The sequence below is a fragment of the Amblyomma maculatum genome, chromosome 3 (assembly GCF_055883805.1).
Source record: "Amblyomma maculatum isolate TAMU_Amacu chromosome 3, ASM5588380v1, whole genome shotgun sequence".
Taxonomy (NCBI): domain Eukaryota; kingdom Metazoa; phylum Arthropoda; class Arachnida; order Ixodida; family Ixodidae; genus Amblyomma; species Amblyomma maculatum.
In genome coordinates this window covers 117771141-117787389 of record NC_139346.1, presented here as the reverse complement: position 1 = coordinate 117787389, position 16249 = coordinate 117771141, and the positions used below count along the sequence as shown (strand labels likewise).

General features: G+C 44.3%; 1 protein-coding gene across 3 annotated transcripts in view; it reads right to left on the bottom strand.

Annotated features, from left to right (window-relative positions):
• Window positions 1-14436, bottom strand: part of LOC146195799 (arylsulfatase B-like) — a 67916-nt gene extending 53480 nt beyond the window's left edge. Inside the window, exons 1-7 of one of the 3 annotated variants that reach the window (XM_084597926.1) lie at window positions 14287-14436; window positions 13021-13147; window positions 5662-5821; window positions 4278-4387; window positions 3409-3519; window positions 1593-1718; window positions 517-643 (exon numbers count right to left, since the gene is read on the bottom strand). In XM_084597926.1, the coding sequence (XP_084454052.1) occupies window positions 517-643; window positions 1593-1718; window positions 3409-3519; window positions 4278-4387; window positions 5662-5821; window positions 13021-13128 (742 nt within the window). In that variant the 5' untranslated portion in view covers window positions 13129-13147; window positions 14287-14436. Of the gene's footprint in view, window positions 1-516; window positions 644-1592; window positions 1719-3408; window positions 3520-4277; window positions 4388-5661; window positions 5822-13020; window positions 13148-14082; window positions 14172-14286 lie in introns of those variants that run through there. The other 2 variants (XM_084597923.1, XM_084597925.1) reach the window with 2 other exon arrangements.
• Window positions 14437-16249: the final 1813 nt, after the last annotated feature.

The window sequence follows — 16249 nt, the reverse complement described above, 5'->3', positions numbered from 1 at the left end:
TGAACCCATACACTGGGTGACACGAAGCATGACCTTATAGCTGCGACACTTTACACGCAGCTTTGAGACATCGCCATGTGTTCAAGAATCCTGCACTTCGACAAATCAAAACAAAGTGTGGGAACGCGCAGTGGTCTTACGAGTATTACGCGTCCTTAGCCAATTCTAAAGCAAAAGACAACCTGATAACGCGTAAAAAATTGTGTCTGAAAACTACTCAAATCTCGTGTAATGTCATTTTTAACGATATAAGCTAGTTTCTTATCTCCGATGGCTGAACGCCAACTTAACGTCGTCAACTTTCGAACTTAGCTTCGAGGAACAAAAATGATAAAGCCTAATTGTAAATTAAAGTGGAAATTTACGTCTTTTAGATGATAGCAGAATTCTTGTGCACGTCTCCATTTCAACTAGTGTTCCATTTCCCGTATTCATTAATAAACATCACAAACAGAACACGTAAGTTCTATTCTGTTTTGGTGGCTACTAATAATCGCAGCGGCCTCTCGAGCTTACCTGCCAAACTTTTCCTGCTGGCGTCTCCAAGGAAAGGAAATTTCTTCGTGTTTTCCCCTGGAGCTTGCAGGAACTCCGGCTCATACGCACTGTGGACTGCTTGGTGAGCCAAGTACAGGAATAGAGGCTGCATCCAGTTACAGAAAGCAGAGTTAAAGAGGCCCGATACCGGCGCAGTGTTTGAAAGAGAACTATAATTTGCCAAGTATTATTAATAATAGTATTATTAATAATAGTATTATTAATAATAGTATTATTAATAATATTAGTAATATTATTTTTATTCACGATACAGCTAAACTTTTTGATTCTGCCACGTATGGTAATAGCGGTTGGGAACAGAACCGGCCACCTGGTGGTCAAATTACTCGGCGGGAAATTATCAATGCGAATACCCATGAAAAGCCTGCACCACATCTGAGACTCAGCATTTCATTGCTTGGAGATCTCTTGAATGAACCTAAGCTAACTGCACCCTTATACTAACCTGAACAGTAGCAAAGAGAAAATAGTTTGCGAAGTTGTTTTATTTGCAGATCACTACCATTTACATTACTTTATAATGCCATCAGCGGGAACATACACAAAATTAAGGATAGAAATGTAGAGCTTCGGCTATTATTAAGCCAAGTTTCATGAGTGTATGTCATCGGATGCAACGGCAGAGGCTGCTGCCACATCGATATTGGCAAGCTTCTGCAATTCGTAAGCTTCTCGGCAGCCTGCTCGTCTCGCGTCCCGTAGGGGGGGGAGGGGGGGGGGGGCTCTCGGTAGCTTGTATGGCACGCCTTCTTTATCTGTAACTTGTACGTCATGCTGATTTAGGGTTCCTCGGTGCCAGCGCGCCGCATTGGTGCATCCTAACGCAACTTCTGTTTTGCTCACCGCCAAGTGGATTCGCCCGGCACTGCGCTCGCTACCTCGCCCGCGGTCGTCTAGATGGCATATCTATCAGATGAACTTAACGTAGCCGGTGTTCATCGTAATGCATGAGAGTGACAGCTTTTCAAGGCGCATGATTGGCTTTGGCGATAGATTGCAGCCCTCGTTGACTCTAGCGAAGAACAAGCTGTTACCTTCGAAGCGTTCCGATTGGCGATGATGTAATTTGCATGATCTTGGAATCGCGTGGTTGCATAAATACGTTCTTCCAGTGGAAGCGCACGAGTACCATTCCAGAAATCCAGTCCTATGTGGCCTTCCTGCAGTCGGAACAGGTCAGACGAGGTCAGCAACTTTTCCGTGCGTGAGGAGATTACACTCCATGCTATGTACCAGAGAGGGGAATATGTTTTATTTTTAGTGGAAGAAAACCAGTACTACCAATGAATAAAATTGAAACGGGAATATTCTGCAAAAAGGACTGCAACGTTCTTTGGCATCTTGACTAAGATGTGACCGGGTACATGCCTACTACCACACACCCACCACCAACCAAGAGCAGTCACTTCACCAAGGAATCAAGCAGTGGCAATGCGTAAATTTCGTAAATCGCAAGCAGACCGTTTATACCGGCAAAGAGTTTCAATATCCACATATTCCACCAAAGTAAGAACTTGTCTCACTGCAGCAAATTCAATTTGAGATACCTCATAGCCTCAGTATGCGGACGTTACCTAATTGCTTCATTGCCGTAACTCCACATTCGCAGAACTGCCTAACAAGTATAACTGCAATTGGTAGTTTATGAAAGTAAATACTGCTATAGAGAGACGACTGGCTCAGAGTGATTGCTACAAGTATGGCATTTAGTTTTTGTCCCTTAAAAGTTGCAAAGAACAGCTGGTTTTAATAGAAATGTGCCCTTTAATATAGCCGAACTATTTGGCTAAGGTACAGTCGTTTTAACTACAGGCTGACAGGTGAGAATTTCGTGCTTCGTGACTACGTTATTTTCCAGTTTACACTTTAACTCACTTTGAGTTAATGTTCACGGCTAGCACCACCAACACGTTGGTCACCACTTCAAAAATACGTTTTTAAATGAATCTCTCCAGCGTTCAGCAACGCACGTTCACAGGCTTCACCCTTCGCTGCCGAGATCGTTACACCGGGAAGGTAAAGGCGAAGTGGGAAAGTAAACATGTTGATGAATAAGGAACGTAACTAGAGATTGTATTTTTTAACGAAATCTATAGGTCGACCATAATTACCAGCCGGAAATAAACATTTTAGTGCTAGTAATAAAATGCCATAATAAAATACCCATGCCATACACTTAGCACCAAAGCACCATGACGTTTGTTTGTAAACGCAATTTAAGACGTCTATTTTTGCTAAATAGGTGCTTTGGTAAGCACGTAATATATTTCAACCTACTGAATAAAAAAAAAAAACGTCCGGAGTACACATTATGGAACCTGTACAGATTATAACTTCTAATTTGTACTTTCTCTCCACGTAGTATTTTTCTTTAGAAAGATGACTTCCACTAACACGAAGACAGCAACGGTTCGATTATATAAGCTGAATATGTAGAACGGTGTCCATGATTTCATTGCAAAATACCTTAGATGCATACATTTTCATGGGTTACAAGCATACTTGCTAGTAAGGAAATTCATATACTCGCCAAATGATATTTTCAGGAAATCAGGAATGATTGTCGGCGATAACAATGCTAGAGCTACTACTTTACTAGATACTAACATCTGCCAAGCGCTGATAAATGAGCACATTCCTTGCAAACACACTGACTAGCCGAAGATGAAAGCTTAATGAGAGGTTTCTTTTCTCTAAAGCACTGCTGGCCTATTCTTTTTTTAAATAATGATATTTTAAATGAACAGTGCTGACTCTGCGATTAGATACGTGATCTGCAGACAACGTTTCTGTGCGACAGCTCGGTTCAAATTTTTTTTTTAACCAAGCAAGCCACATCATTCTACTAACCTGCTCCATGATTCCATGGTAATAGTCAATTGGTCCGTTGTAGAACCCGAAGAAAGTGTCGAAACCCCTGTACGTTGGCGTGTAATTGAGGCTGGAGTGACCCAGGTGCCACTATTTTCAGAAACCAAAAAGAGCACGAATGAGCAAGTTTCGTATTTTGTAGGGAACTCACGCTTGAGTGAAATGTTTCTCTAACATAATCCGACCTCACTTTATTTTAAAGTAAACAAACAAATACTCGATCGTACCCTAGCGAGCATGAAATGTACTCCCGGCTTTTTATTTTATATTTCAACATAGACACAGACAATCAAAAAAGGTTGACACTCGCATTGTTCACGTTTTCATGAGATAAAGTAGAATTAAACTGACATTGCAAAGTGTAGTATGGGTTTTATGAAGTTTAACATCCCAGAGCGACTCAGATTAGAAAGATTGCGTTGGTGAGAAATCAGAAAATTCCGGCCACCTGGCTTCTTTAACGTGAGGCGACATCGGGCAGCACACAGATGCCCTGCCTTTTGCCTCCATCGAAAAGTGGTCTATGCGCCCGGGAAAAACCCACCTCCTTGGACAAAGTAGTCGAGAACCTTCTGTGTTCTTTGCTCTATCCGTGTGTTTAAGCATTGTTAACCAAGGGCCAGCACCAACTAACACGACACCTTGTCCTACTCTGAGGCTTAATGTTCAGTTCCGAGTGGATGGGTGGCTACACCAATATGGTCGCACATCATAGCATTTCGCCTGAAATAAACAGCAAGGTGGTCAAAAATAAACGAAAGGGCAGTAAGTTCTTTTGTGAGCCCGCTAAATAAATGTTATTCTTGCATTCATCATAATTGTTTTGGCAGTTTTGTAGTCAACATTACCTTTCCCACCATGTGTGTCTCATAGCCGAGGTCCTTCAGATGCTCAGGCAAAATCTTGAACTGCAGCGGCAGACCAGCTACCTGTGCGCCCATCAGCGGCATACGTATGCCTGCAGAAAATAGCGAGGTAACCGAATTTAATGACACAATCTCTGATTCCAGGCATTTTGAATGGTCTTCACAGACCGTACTGACTTCGTAACTAGTCACATTGTTTGCAATATTATATTAATCTAAACTACAATCGGTTTAAAATGTGCAGATGCAATCCCTACGCCTTTGTTTCTGTCGTTTGGTTGAAAACAAAAGTTTCGTAATAATTGCCGGTGTTTTTAAAAACATTCATCCACTTCCTTCAGAGAGGAAAAACGAGCCTAAAACCCTTGCTCGCACATGAGTTGCCCCTTACCAGTATTCGTTTTCACGAGTAAACTTTCTCCTGGCATACCAAGTGGAGACATATCTAGAGAAGTTTGTTTAGATATAGCTCAATGGCGATTCCAGTGGCTTGATTCAAAATTGCGACATCATGTGGCATGGTTAGAGTTTTATTAGGGTTACGAGTCTGTTGCCATTGACTGACATACTTTAACAGCCCATCTGTATGTGCAGGTATTGTGCCTTCCATTCTTAATTTGTGTACCTTAATATAAAAACGTGTATGAAGGAGACTACTTATCAGCGAAACCTAGAAAGGCATAATGAAATGTCGGGACGTTGAATTTCCTCTATTGATGACAGATTTATTTTTATATAGCCTGAAGAAAACATTAGAAAAAAACTACTTTATAAAACCCCTACACCAAATTAAATCAAAGACATCATGCATAGTGCACGGAGTACACGCTCACGATGTTCTTCGCATTTTTCCCCTTCACACTTTCGGCTGTCGCAATAACCAAAATGATGTTTTTAAAATTCGCCTAGTAACGCCCCGACTAGGTGAAGTTTCACGTGTCCTGCAATATTTTAATGTGCCTAGATGTTTTAAATATACGTTGTGATTTACTTCGCTATGAAGGAACATTTTGCTTCCGGAGGAGCAACGAAGTCACAAAATATCCGACAGTGCATTTTTACTGTTAACAAAACAGGTTATCCGAAGCGCCCTAAATTAATCGAAAATTAGAAGAGTACTTGCGCTGTGAAAACAAAGGTTTGCATTCGCGCTGGCGGCACTGATCATCATTATGAAGTTCTTGAACGACGTGCTCTAAGCATTTCCTCAGGGGTTTAAAATCACGCACGAAAAAAAATACAAGGAACACTAGGAGTGTCCCTTGTGCAGCACCTTCATTTTTTGCGTTTTTACACAGTTTAAAAAATGTTTATAGTAAACTGTTGCCAAATAGCCTGAAGGTTTTACGAAGACTTCAAAACTCACCGTTGTGTGCTGGATATAGTCCCGTCATCAAGGCTGCTCTCGAAGGTGAGCAAAGTGGTTGAACGTAGTAGTTGTTTAAAAGCACACCCGTGCTGGCCAGAGCATCCAGGTTGGGCGTGGGGATCTGCGCCGACCCATGAAGGCTGGTATCGGCCCAACCCTGAAAAAAATAAATTGAGTATTTTGCTTTTAGACTTTGGGTGAACAGCAGCCAGATCATTTGCCTAAAGGAGATACAATTACTAGTCAATAAATATTTTCCACAGTATATGTGATAAATTTCGCTGTTAAACAAGACCGCTTACTTCAGGGTGATAATAAAATTGCCTGCTTTTCGACATTGGGAAATTAGAGAGATGCTATCGCATGCACAAAACGCTGCCACTGTTTGGTTTGATTGTTCTCCTTGCAAGCCATCTCCTCGCCTGATTCAGAACTGGAACTCATGCTATCTACTATGAAGGAGGAAAGGAGGAACGTCGCAGTATCCCAAGCTTGATTGATGAGTTTAAGCGCTCTTTGATAATGCGGAAAGATTTTAGTGCACACCGGCGCCGCCGACAGCCTTGTTCTCCCTAATCCTATCTCAATCGTGATCATGACAGGCGTGGAAGAAACAGTTGTGGACACACGTCAATTTTAGGATTAGGATGCATAAACAAATCAAGTTTTCTTGCCAAGCACGCAAGAGTTTTGCACCGGCGCATTGCAAAAGCTTCAAGAGCATTCGAAGGGGGAGATTCTCATGCATGCTCTCAATGATATTCTCGTCATCGTTGAGAATACCACTCCGCTAGCACAGACGCCGGCCCAATGTGACCTGAAGAGCTTCTCAGGTGCGTCGAATGACAGAATTTATCATATTCACGGTTAGTTTCAAGACTGCCGTTCTTTTTTTAAACTAGTTGGCACTCAGCCGCAGTGTGAACCGCGAAAACGTTCGAGTTGAATCCCAGGACAGACCATTGTCAGGTAACTTCACCGCTGTAGTTTTTACATTTGTTAAAATCATGGCATTATAGAAACACGCATAACGAAGCTGGCAGCAAACGCAAACGTCGCCTATTAAAAGCCCCCCTTGCGATTAGGTGCGGTTGAACGCTCGAGCCGGCCATTAGGGCAACGCAAAGTCAGGTCTGTAGCTGTCGCTGAAGCTGGAAGCAGAAAGCTGCGGTTATGCAAAATCACAGGACCAAACGGAGTGGCTCTTTATGAGTTTGCATCAGAAAGAATGACGGTTTTCTTCTCTCAGAGGGGATGTGCTGGGCTTTGACATCACTACAGAGAAATTCTATGATTTGGCCTGTGGTCACTAGCCTGCTATTGAAACAAATCTATCGCTAGCTTCTGCCCCGGAACCACGGCACACAAAGACAAGAAATATAAGATCGAAAGGCAAGCTGTAACCTCGCAATCCCCCTTCATGGATCACTGCCTTGTCGTGGCGGAGGGGCTTGCGAAACTCGATGAAGTCGTGAGCTCTGCTGTGTAGAGCCACCCAAGATACAGGTCACATCAGAGAGTTTTGACAAAGGGCGATTCCTAGTAGCTCCAGGACGACAGAAGCGCCTGGGCTAAAGCCAAAAGGACGCCCAGTTGTGGATGTGTCGGGAAGCGACAGGAAAGTGCCATGTTGCAAGGAGATATGTTGCGGAAAGTGCCATGTTGCAAGGAGAATTCGTTTCACTGCAACGCCGAAGCTTTGTCTGCATTCGTGCCATGAGAGCTTGACACTTACGAACGCCTTTGTATTCTTCCGCGAGGCCTTCGTCACGAACATGCGGCTCAATCAAGGCATCTAACTGTTTCAAATCTCTCGAAACAATGTCCAACTCATCTGATATTTCCGCGAGGAGGTCTCGTTGCTGCGGGCCGAAGTCATCCGCCGTCGTTATTCGCTCAAGCTCCTCGTTGAGTCGGTTCAGTTCGGCTCGCGTAACTTCTCTCTTCGTTTGGAGACGCTCCATCGCTATCGTCCGTTGCAGTTGGAGACTCTCTCCGAACAGTGTTCATAGTGAGTGCAGTTTGGAGAATTAAAATTCATGTTTCAAAAGTTCTCCCCAACGTCATAGAATAACGAACAATGTATCACATAGCAACATGGAATGTAAGATCTATGACGCAAGGTAAACTGGATGTCGTCAAGCGAGAAATGGACAAATTGAACATTGATACCTTGGGTATCAGCGAGCTCAAGTGGACCAGAATGGGATAATTTAATTCCGGCGACCATTATGTCTTATTGTGGGCACGAATCTCAGAGAAGGAATGGGGTCGCTCTCAAAGTAAACAGAAGGGCAAAGCAGTGCTAGGGTACAACCCCAAAAACGACCGAATTATTTCACTTCGGATCCAAGGTCACCCTTTCAACATAAAAGTTATCCAAGTCTATGCACCGACCACTACTGCTGAAGAAGCTGACGTTGAGAGATTTTATGCGGACCTACAATGCCTTTTAGACCGCATTCCATCATCAGACGTTTTTCTCACAGGAGATTGGAATGCTAAGGTCGGGAGTGAACAAATATCCGGAATTATAGGCAAGTTCAGTCTTGACGAGCCAAATGAAGCTGGGCAGAGGCTAGTAGAGTTTTGTCAAGAAAACAACCTGACCATCGCGAATACTCATTTTCAACAGCACAAGAGGCGCCTGTACACATGGACTTCACCGGACGGTCTGTACAGGAATCGGGTCGATTATATTATTTGCCGGCAGAGATGGAGAAGCGCTATACAAGCAGTAAAAACAACGCCTGGGGCCGATTGTGGCACCGATCATCAGCTTCTTGTTGCCAAAATTAAGCTTTGATTGATGAAAACACAGAAAACTAGGAGGCCTTTCAGGTATGATCTGGATCAAATTCTATTAGAATATGCTGTAGAAGTGAGGAATCGATTTCAAGAATTATATCTAGAAGACAGAGCCCGAAGAGATGTGGACTGGTGTTCGTGATATAATACAAGAAGTTGCTACTAAGGTAGTTCCAAAGCAAACGAAATGCAAGAAAGCAAACTGGTTATCTGAAGAGGCTTTGCAAATAGCTGAGGAAAGGACGATGGCAAAAGGTATGGGGGAAAGAGAAAGATACAAGGTTCTCAATACGGATTTTCAGAAAATAGCAAGGAGAGATAAGAATGCCTTTCTGAACATACAGTGCCAAGCAGTTGAGGACAACAGCCAATTAAGGAACACAAGAGCTCTGTATAAGACAATCAAAGATATCAAAGCGTCTGTGCTAAGCTGGGTGTGATAAAGGACGAACGTGGCAAAGACCTCACTGAAGCCTCAGAGATAAAGAGGTGGCAGGAATACACAGAAGAACTTTACAAGAAGGACCCGAATGTGCAAACCCAACATAATTGGTGGCATTCTAGCTGAGTTGCTTCAAAACCTCAACCATGATGCTGTTAACATTCTGCCTACATTATGTCAGAAGATTTGGGCAACACTGCAGTGGCCACAGGATTGGAGGAGGTCAGTTTACATCCCCATTCCAAAGAAAGGCAGTGCCCAAGATTTTTCCAACTACCACACGATCGCGCTTATTTCGCATGCTAGCAAGGTGATGTTCAAAATCTTCCAGGGTAGGCTGCAGCAGTGAGCTTCCGGACGTGCAAGCTGGGTTTCGCAAGTACAGAGGAACTAGAGACCAAATTGCCAACCTTCGCTGGATCATGGAAAAAGCAAGAGAGTTCCAGCAATCCATCTACTTCTGCTTTATTGATTATGCGAAAGCGTTTGACTGCGTAGATCACAGCAGATTGTGGCAAGCTCTCCAAGAGATGGGAGTTCCAATTCACCTCATCTGTCTCCTCAGGAACCTGTATGAAGGGCAAGAGGCGACAGTAAGAACTGGGCATGGTCTTACTGATCGGTTTCCGATCGAGAAAGGAGTGAGGCAAGGCTGCATACTGTCGCCCTGCCTATTTAACCTATATGCAGAGTGCATCATGAGGAAGGCCGGTCTGGACGAGTCTTCAGCTGGAGTGAAGATTGCTGGAAAACGTATCAACAACCTTAGATACGCGGATGATACCACTTTAATGTCAGAAAGTGAAGTGGAATTTAAGAGACTTCTGATGCACGTACAAGAAGAGACTGAGAAGTTTGGGCTTACACTGAACATTAAAAAGACAAAGATCATGGCGTCTTGCCCTATCAAGTCCTGGAGCATCAATGGACAAGAAGTGGAAGCTGTGACAGATGTTCTCTTCTTGGGCTCCAAGATTACCTCGGAAGGAGACTGCAGCCATGAAATTAGGAGACGCCTGCTTCTGGGAAAGAGCAATGGTTAGCCTTGACCTCCTAGTAAAGAGCAGAAACATTCGTCTGCCAACCAAGATCCGTATAACTCGTGCTATGGTCTTTCCAGTTGTGATGTATGGATGCGAGAGTTGGACTGTGAAAAAGGCTGACCGTCGAAGAATTGACGCGTTTGAATTGTGGTGCTGGCGAAGACTCTTGAGAGTTCCTTGGACTGCCAGAAGATCAAATCAGTCGATATTGTCGACCATAAACCCTGACTGCTCAATGGAGGGTCAAATTCTAAAGTTAAAGCTCAGCTACTGTGGTCATCTGATGAGAATAGAGGAGTCGCTGGAGAAAAATTGGATGTTGGGAAAGGTTGAGGGTCGCCGGAGAAGGGGTAGGCAGCGAACGCGATGGTTAGATGGCATCCTCGAGGCACTGCAGATGAAGTTATGTGATGTTAGGAAGATAGTGAGAGACCGGAAGGCGTGGCGTGACATGGTCCATAGGGTCACGAAGAGTCGGACACGACTGAACGACTCAACTGAACTGAACCTCGCAATCGCCACCTTAATCTCGTCCGAGCAAAACCGATGACGTTCATAAAAACATGTAGGATTTCCCCCGGTACTTACTTACGCATGGTACTGACCGAATGGAAACCCTTTATGGTGCAGTTTTTATGAGTAAAATATCCTGTCAGGAAAATATTGCGGTGAAAACTTGCGGTATTACCTTGCACAGTATGCCCTAATGAGAGGATTGGCTTATAATACTTCATTCGCCAAATTTATTTTGAAAATATTTAAATTTGCTGCGATTTCTGAGGTGGGAGTGCCGATGTAGATATCTACACTATTAGCCCTTTTAATTAGCGCCTAGTAGCTCGACTGTATTCGCTCTAAATGAGATTTCAATGCTACGTGCCGAGTGTGCCTACAAATAGTGTAGGGACGTAAAGCACGTGTTCGGTTCGCCAGCTGGAAGGTGCTCATGCACACTCGTCCTCACTTGGTAGTGTACACGCCCACAAACACAAGTAATTGCATATTTAGGCGCACCTATACTGACAGCTCTTCAGAGACTCTGGCAACGCAACAGGATGAGCGAGTTGATTAATTGTCACATGATATCGAAAACGAGATTTACTTTCCAGCAGATACTCAAGCCGTTAGGCAGCGGTCGCGGCAAGCACGCTAGCATGAAAGCAGACGGACGCTTCCTGCCTCAAACTGATTGGAGGGAGAAAGCTTGATGAACACCACCATACCCACAATCAAATCTGAAGTCAAACCGGCAACGCCTATTTTTAATATGGCCGGGAGAATTTTCTCTTACGACTTTTTATTGTTGGGAACAAGAAGCCGCAAGGAAGGTAGCATGCGCAATATCTAATTCGGGAACGAGCTGCGTAGGGATTTGATTCAAAAAGCAGAGTAGTGGTAGGACTCGGCACGGCCATAAAGAAAGGCCGCTCATAGAGCGAAGTTCCGATCATCTGATAATATGAATTCCGATGAATATTTCAGCATAAACTAGAGATTACTATTTTTTACTCTTTACACGCAATCAACGGGTAATAAAACGAAGAGGGACTGGTCGAATCAGCTGCCAAACAGTTACCTCAGTACCAAGCCAGGCATGGCAGTGATCTGGGCAAATTGATACTTTATGTTATTTACGCTTTGTGAATGTCGTTTGTTTTATTCAGGGGGAATTTTATTTTGTACTACTTGTTTTCACTGTATTATATTCATTGTTGTGTATCCTAATTAACCCACTCCCCTCTAATGCCTTTGGCCTTGAGGGTACAATAAATAAATAAATACGATATCTGACTGCTTGGTACGAGAAAAGTTGCCAAATATATGTATTTTCGGACACTGCTGAGAATTTTATTTAGGCAATGCCAATTTGACCAAACAGCGCTGTAAACAGGTTTGTGTAATGCGGCAGGACAAAAACCTGATGAAGTCCAGCAGTCGTTCACATCACATCGTTCACAAGTCATCCAAGCGGTGACCAAGATAAACTTGGGTCACCGCTAAAGATATTGCATGGCTGAGATAAGCTGCGCATGAATATGGAGAATGTTTTACAGGAAAGCATGCGGTGGAATAAAATATTCAGTATATGACATGCGCCCACGAAAAGCTGGCCTATATACTGCTTGCCCCCTCCAAAACGACGACTCATCCTCGCCACGCGATGAAGCGCTACCGAGAGCCCAACATCGCTTAAACTACACGCCGGTACCAGACTTCGTTGTTCTGAGAATTAAGACAGCGGAACTGGCAACGATAGGAAATTCCGGAGAATTGAGACATTTCCAAGATCGTCGACGACTTGACGGCGCCAAAAGGCTTATTCAAGGACGGGCGAACAGCGAAATTCAGAAAGGCGGTTCAGCTGCAGACTATTGGGCCAGCGACCTTTAGGCAGGAGACCCCCCCCCCTCTAGAACCACAGACCTCTCACACCACAGGCCACCACAGGCCACAGGCCCTCTAGAACCCAATGGTACAGCTGGGTGAAAACGTTAGCGCGAACGGAATGACCGCAGTATTGTACTGCATTGAAGGTCTGAAGAAAAACTGCGGGTTACAAGACAGCAGTCTAGTTGCATCGGAGGCGTTCAAGCCCCGAAATGGGGTTAACGGAATGATAGTTAAGCTGCTCCTTCTAGCCGTTTAGGGCGTTTAGTCAACCGACAGCCCCCCGCCTACAGCGACATGAGAGCTTTGGGCCTGCTTCCGACTAATGCCGCTACTATGATGACGTCGCTCCTCCGGCCTGCAGCCTCCCCGAAGCCCAGGACCTGGCCCACCTACGCCCGTGATCACGAGACGACGCAGACACTGCTAGGATGATGAGCGAACCGTTTACCTCCTCTAAACAACCCGTTTGTGAAATAAATGCTTTTAATTTATCGGGAAGTTAGAGATGTTGATTCGCTCCTTCCTCACCTCAGCACGAACCGATTTGGGCAATTTAATTAGATGCAATTGGAACCTCAGATTAGGGACGTCAGAAACACTTTGTTTTAAATAAAACTTTGTCTGAGGCACTGCATCCATAACACGATTGTTTGTCTTGCTGAAGTCACTTACCAGATCGTCCGCGAGGATGAAGACAATGTGTGGTGGTGTTGGATACGGTGTTTTGGCGCTGGTACTGGTGACGCACGCCACACTGATGAACAGCAGACACGAAAGCATCGTAGGCAGTTCAGAGTATCTGAAAGAGCAGGTTTACGTGAAATATAAGTTCCTGGTATGCGTAAGCAATATTTTAAAGTAGGGCAGTAAAAGGCGTACGGTTTTTCAAGCCTATATCAAGTCCTCACACTGACGTCTTTTTTAGCACACGCAGTTATGGACTCTCCTAAGCCCCTGCTGTTTAAAAAATACTGCCAACGCACAAAAGATTCTTGTCTTTCAAAGCTGCCTTCGGCACCAACCTTTACCTTGGCTGGCTTTTTGTACAAGTAAGTGAAGGGAGGACAAATTACCAATCGATATTTTAGACTTCTTACATTACAATGTTCTCGGCATCTCATTTAACGGAATCAATTTCTTAACGCAGTCACAATTCACCTAGACACTGTGGTGCGCAATGAACGTATGGTCGCTCACTCAGCTGTGTGCCTGTACTTGTAGCATAAGCTAACGAATTGGATACGTAACATATCGAGGTTTGGACTGTGCGGAGTGGTTAATACAAAACAGAGTCGCGTGTGGCAACAGCCAACCCGTTATTGCGACGGACCAGGCTCAAAAAGGGGCGTGTACTGGAATCCCTGATGAGCGTATATCCTTCCATTATAAAGGTAATAGTAATGCAATAAAAAACTGACACTTATGTGTCCGCAGTTGACAATCTTAATGTAACGAGTGACTAAATAGTCATTCTAGGGGAACGCTTCAGAAGCAACCGCACGAAATCCGCTATCCGCCCGTGCAACTGGCCGTTATGTGCAGAACTGACGAAGGCGGATCATATTGCGATATCTAAGGAAGGAGGGAGGCAATGAGGGGGTAATGCTTCCGCTTCAGTCAGATATGCTCAGAACAGAATGCGTAACTACTGTAGAGCGACGACCGTAGCGCGGTAACAGGTGGTCAGAGCGTTTCAAGTTGTACTAAGAAATATAGGTCGTGCTAACGACATACCAAATTTTAGATGCGCGGTATTTGCCGGCGCCGTTGAAACAGAGTCGCTGCTTTCATAGCGGCCGAAACTGCATGGGTGCGGACCCCGAGTTGCTAGCAAAAAATGTCAACCTTCCGCGAGCACTTCAAGAGGAATTGTGCGCTGCCGATGAGCATAAAGAACTTTTCCAGTCGGCCCAATCAACTTGGAGAAGAACGTCTTACCTGCGAAAAATATGTGCTGCAACGCCAACACGCAAACCTTTGACCTGCCAAGCCAAAGAAACGCCGTCCGTCTGATGAGCGCACAGTGGTACGAGTCCCTATGTAGCTTTCACGATGTTGAAGATATTTTGCTGCTTCGTCGCCTCAATCGCATTCGATACAATATTTCCAGTGTTCACGTCATGAGCATCGTAAGCAAATCAGTGCACCGAGGTGTGGTCAGTGAGGCGCGTCAACAGTTATCTCCTGATGATGCATTCGCGATTTGATCAAACGTGTTTTTACGGATAAGTTGGGTTGATATCTATTTTAAGGTTTTTGAAGAAACTTATCAAAGAATTGTCCTTTTTGTTGATTATGTGCTATTTTGGCTCTTTTGCTTTCTGCTGATGTAGAAAACAGCCTCCTTAACAACCAAAAAGCAGTTTAAGCAGTAAAACGTGCTGGGTGCGCATAAAGGACCTACTTGTGGTAAATGCGAAAACATTTTCGGGCGAGTCAATTACCATTCCTTTCGATTTCAGGTAAATTTATTAGTGACGATCAGCATTGGTAAATAATGTGTTCTCATTATTTCATATGCAGTGTTTTTAAGTCGTTAATATTGCTGGCAATTTTTAAAATTCTGTGCATAATAGTGCTTGCTCTTTCTCTTTATTAGTGTTATTACTACGGAGAAGTAATGACTAACTGACAACCTTCAACGTGACTATACCGTTGCAAAGGAAAGCTCTACAGATTTGTCGGAAACTACGTAGTTAAAGAACAGTTTCTTCTGGACCGCAGTAGTACAAAAGTGTTATTACCAGTTAAGATTATATCTGATGCCCATTAGCGCCAGTTAGTATTGCCGATAAGTGTCTCTCAGGTTGACATCGTAGGTTTCGTTATACTGCTTTATTCATCGTAGTATATACTTCTTAACCGCGCTAAGACACATAACCCCTGTGAAGCTCGAGCTCGCATCGCTTTTGCCACAGCAACGTAGAGGCACGCAAAAACAATTAACTCCTAGCTATACGTGATAGCTTGATTATAGCCCACTTGAAATTCCTGCAAATAAGAACGTCATCAAATGCGTGTAATGCGGTATTCACACGGGGGAACCCACTCCTCTGCACCGCAAAGTTGTGAAAACGAGCTGCCTTTGGGCCCCTGAACCGGTTTCCCTAGGGGGGGAAGGGGTAGGGGGGGCTTTTTGTCGGCTGGCACAAAACCTTCCCCAAGAGGAGGGGTGTCCGCGGCCTTTTCTTCGCTCTCCAGGCAACTCCGTATGCTGCGCTTTGAGAGAAGCGTGTTGTTGCTGAGTGTGGTGGGGTGGGGTGCTCTTTTGCTGTGACTTAGCTTATTGTTGCGTACAAAGAAACATTCTCTTAAATCTTCACTGGCTGAAGAGTACTAACTCTGTCGATGGCGATGCGGAGGGCAGTAAAGCAATCTCGAGTTTGTGTGGAACATCATAGTTAAGTCGACAGTCATACGCCACTCTCTCAGTTTGTGGGACGAATAATTAGTGTCAGAGTTTACAATAAAACGACCTGATCCAATGTCGCCTCAAGCAGTCTTCCAACAACATCATCATCATCATCAGCGTGATTATGTCCACTGCAGGGTGAAGGTCTCGCCCATATTCCTCCAATTTACCCCATCCTGTGCGAGCTGCGTCCACTTGGCCCCTGCGAACTTCTTAACGTCATCCGCCCACCTAAGTTTCTGCCGCCCCGAGCTACGCTTTCCTTCCCTTGGAATCCCGGTTGTTGCCCTAAGCGACTACCAGTTATCCTTTCTTCGCGCTGCCTGTCCTGCCCATGTCCATTTCTTCGTCTTGATTTCCATTAGAACAATGAAAATTCTAATCCACAATGTTTTCTTCAACTATTTATCACGTAAAGCCTTCGAGTCTGCAATGCGATAACCAAACATAATAGTCAGAATAAATGCCGCACAAAAACTCACAGCGCAA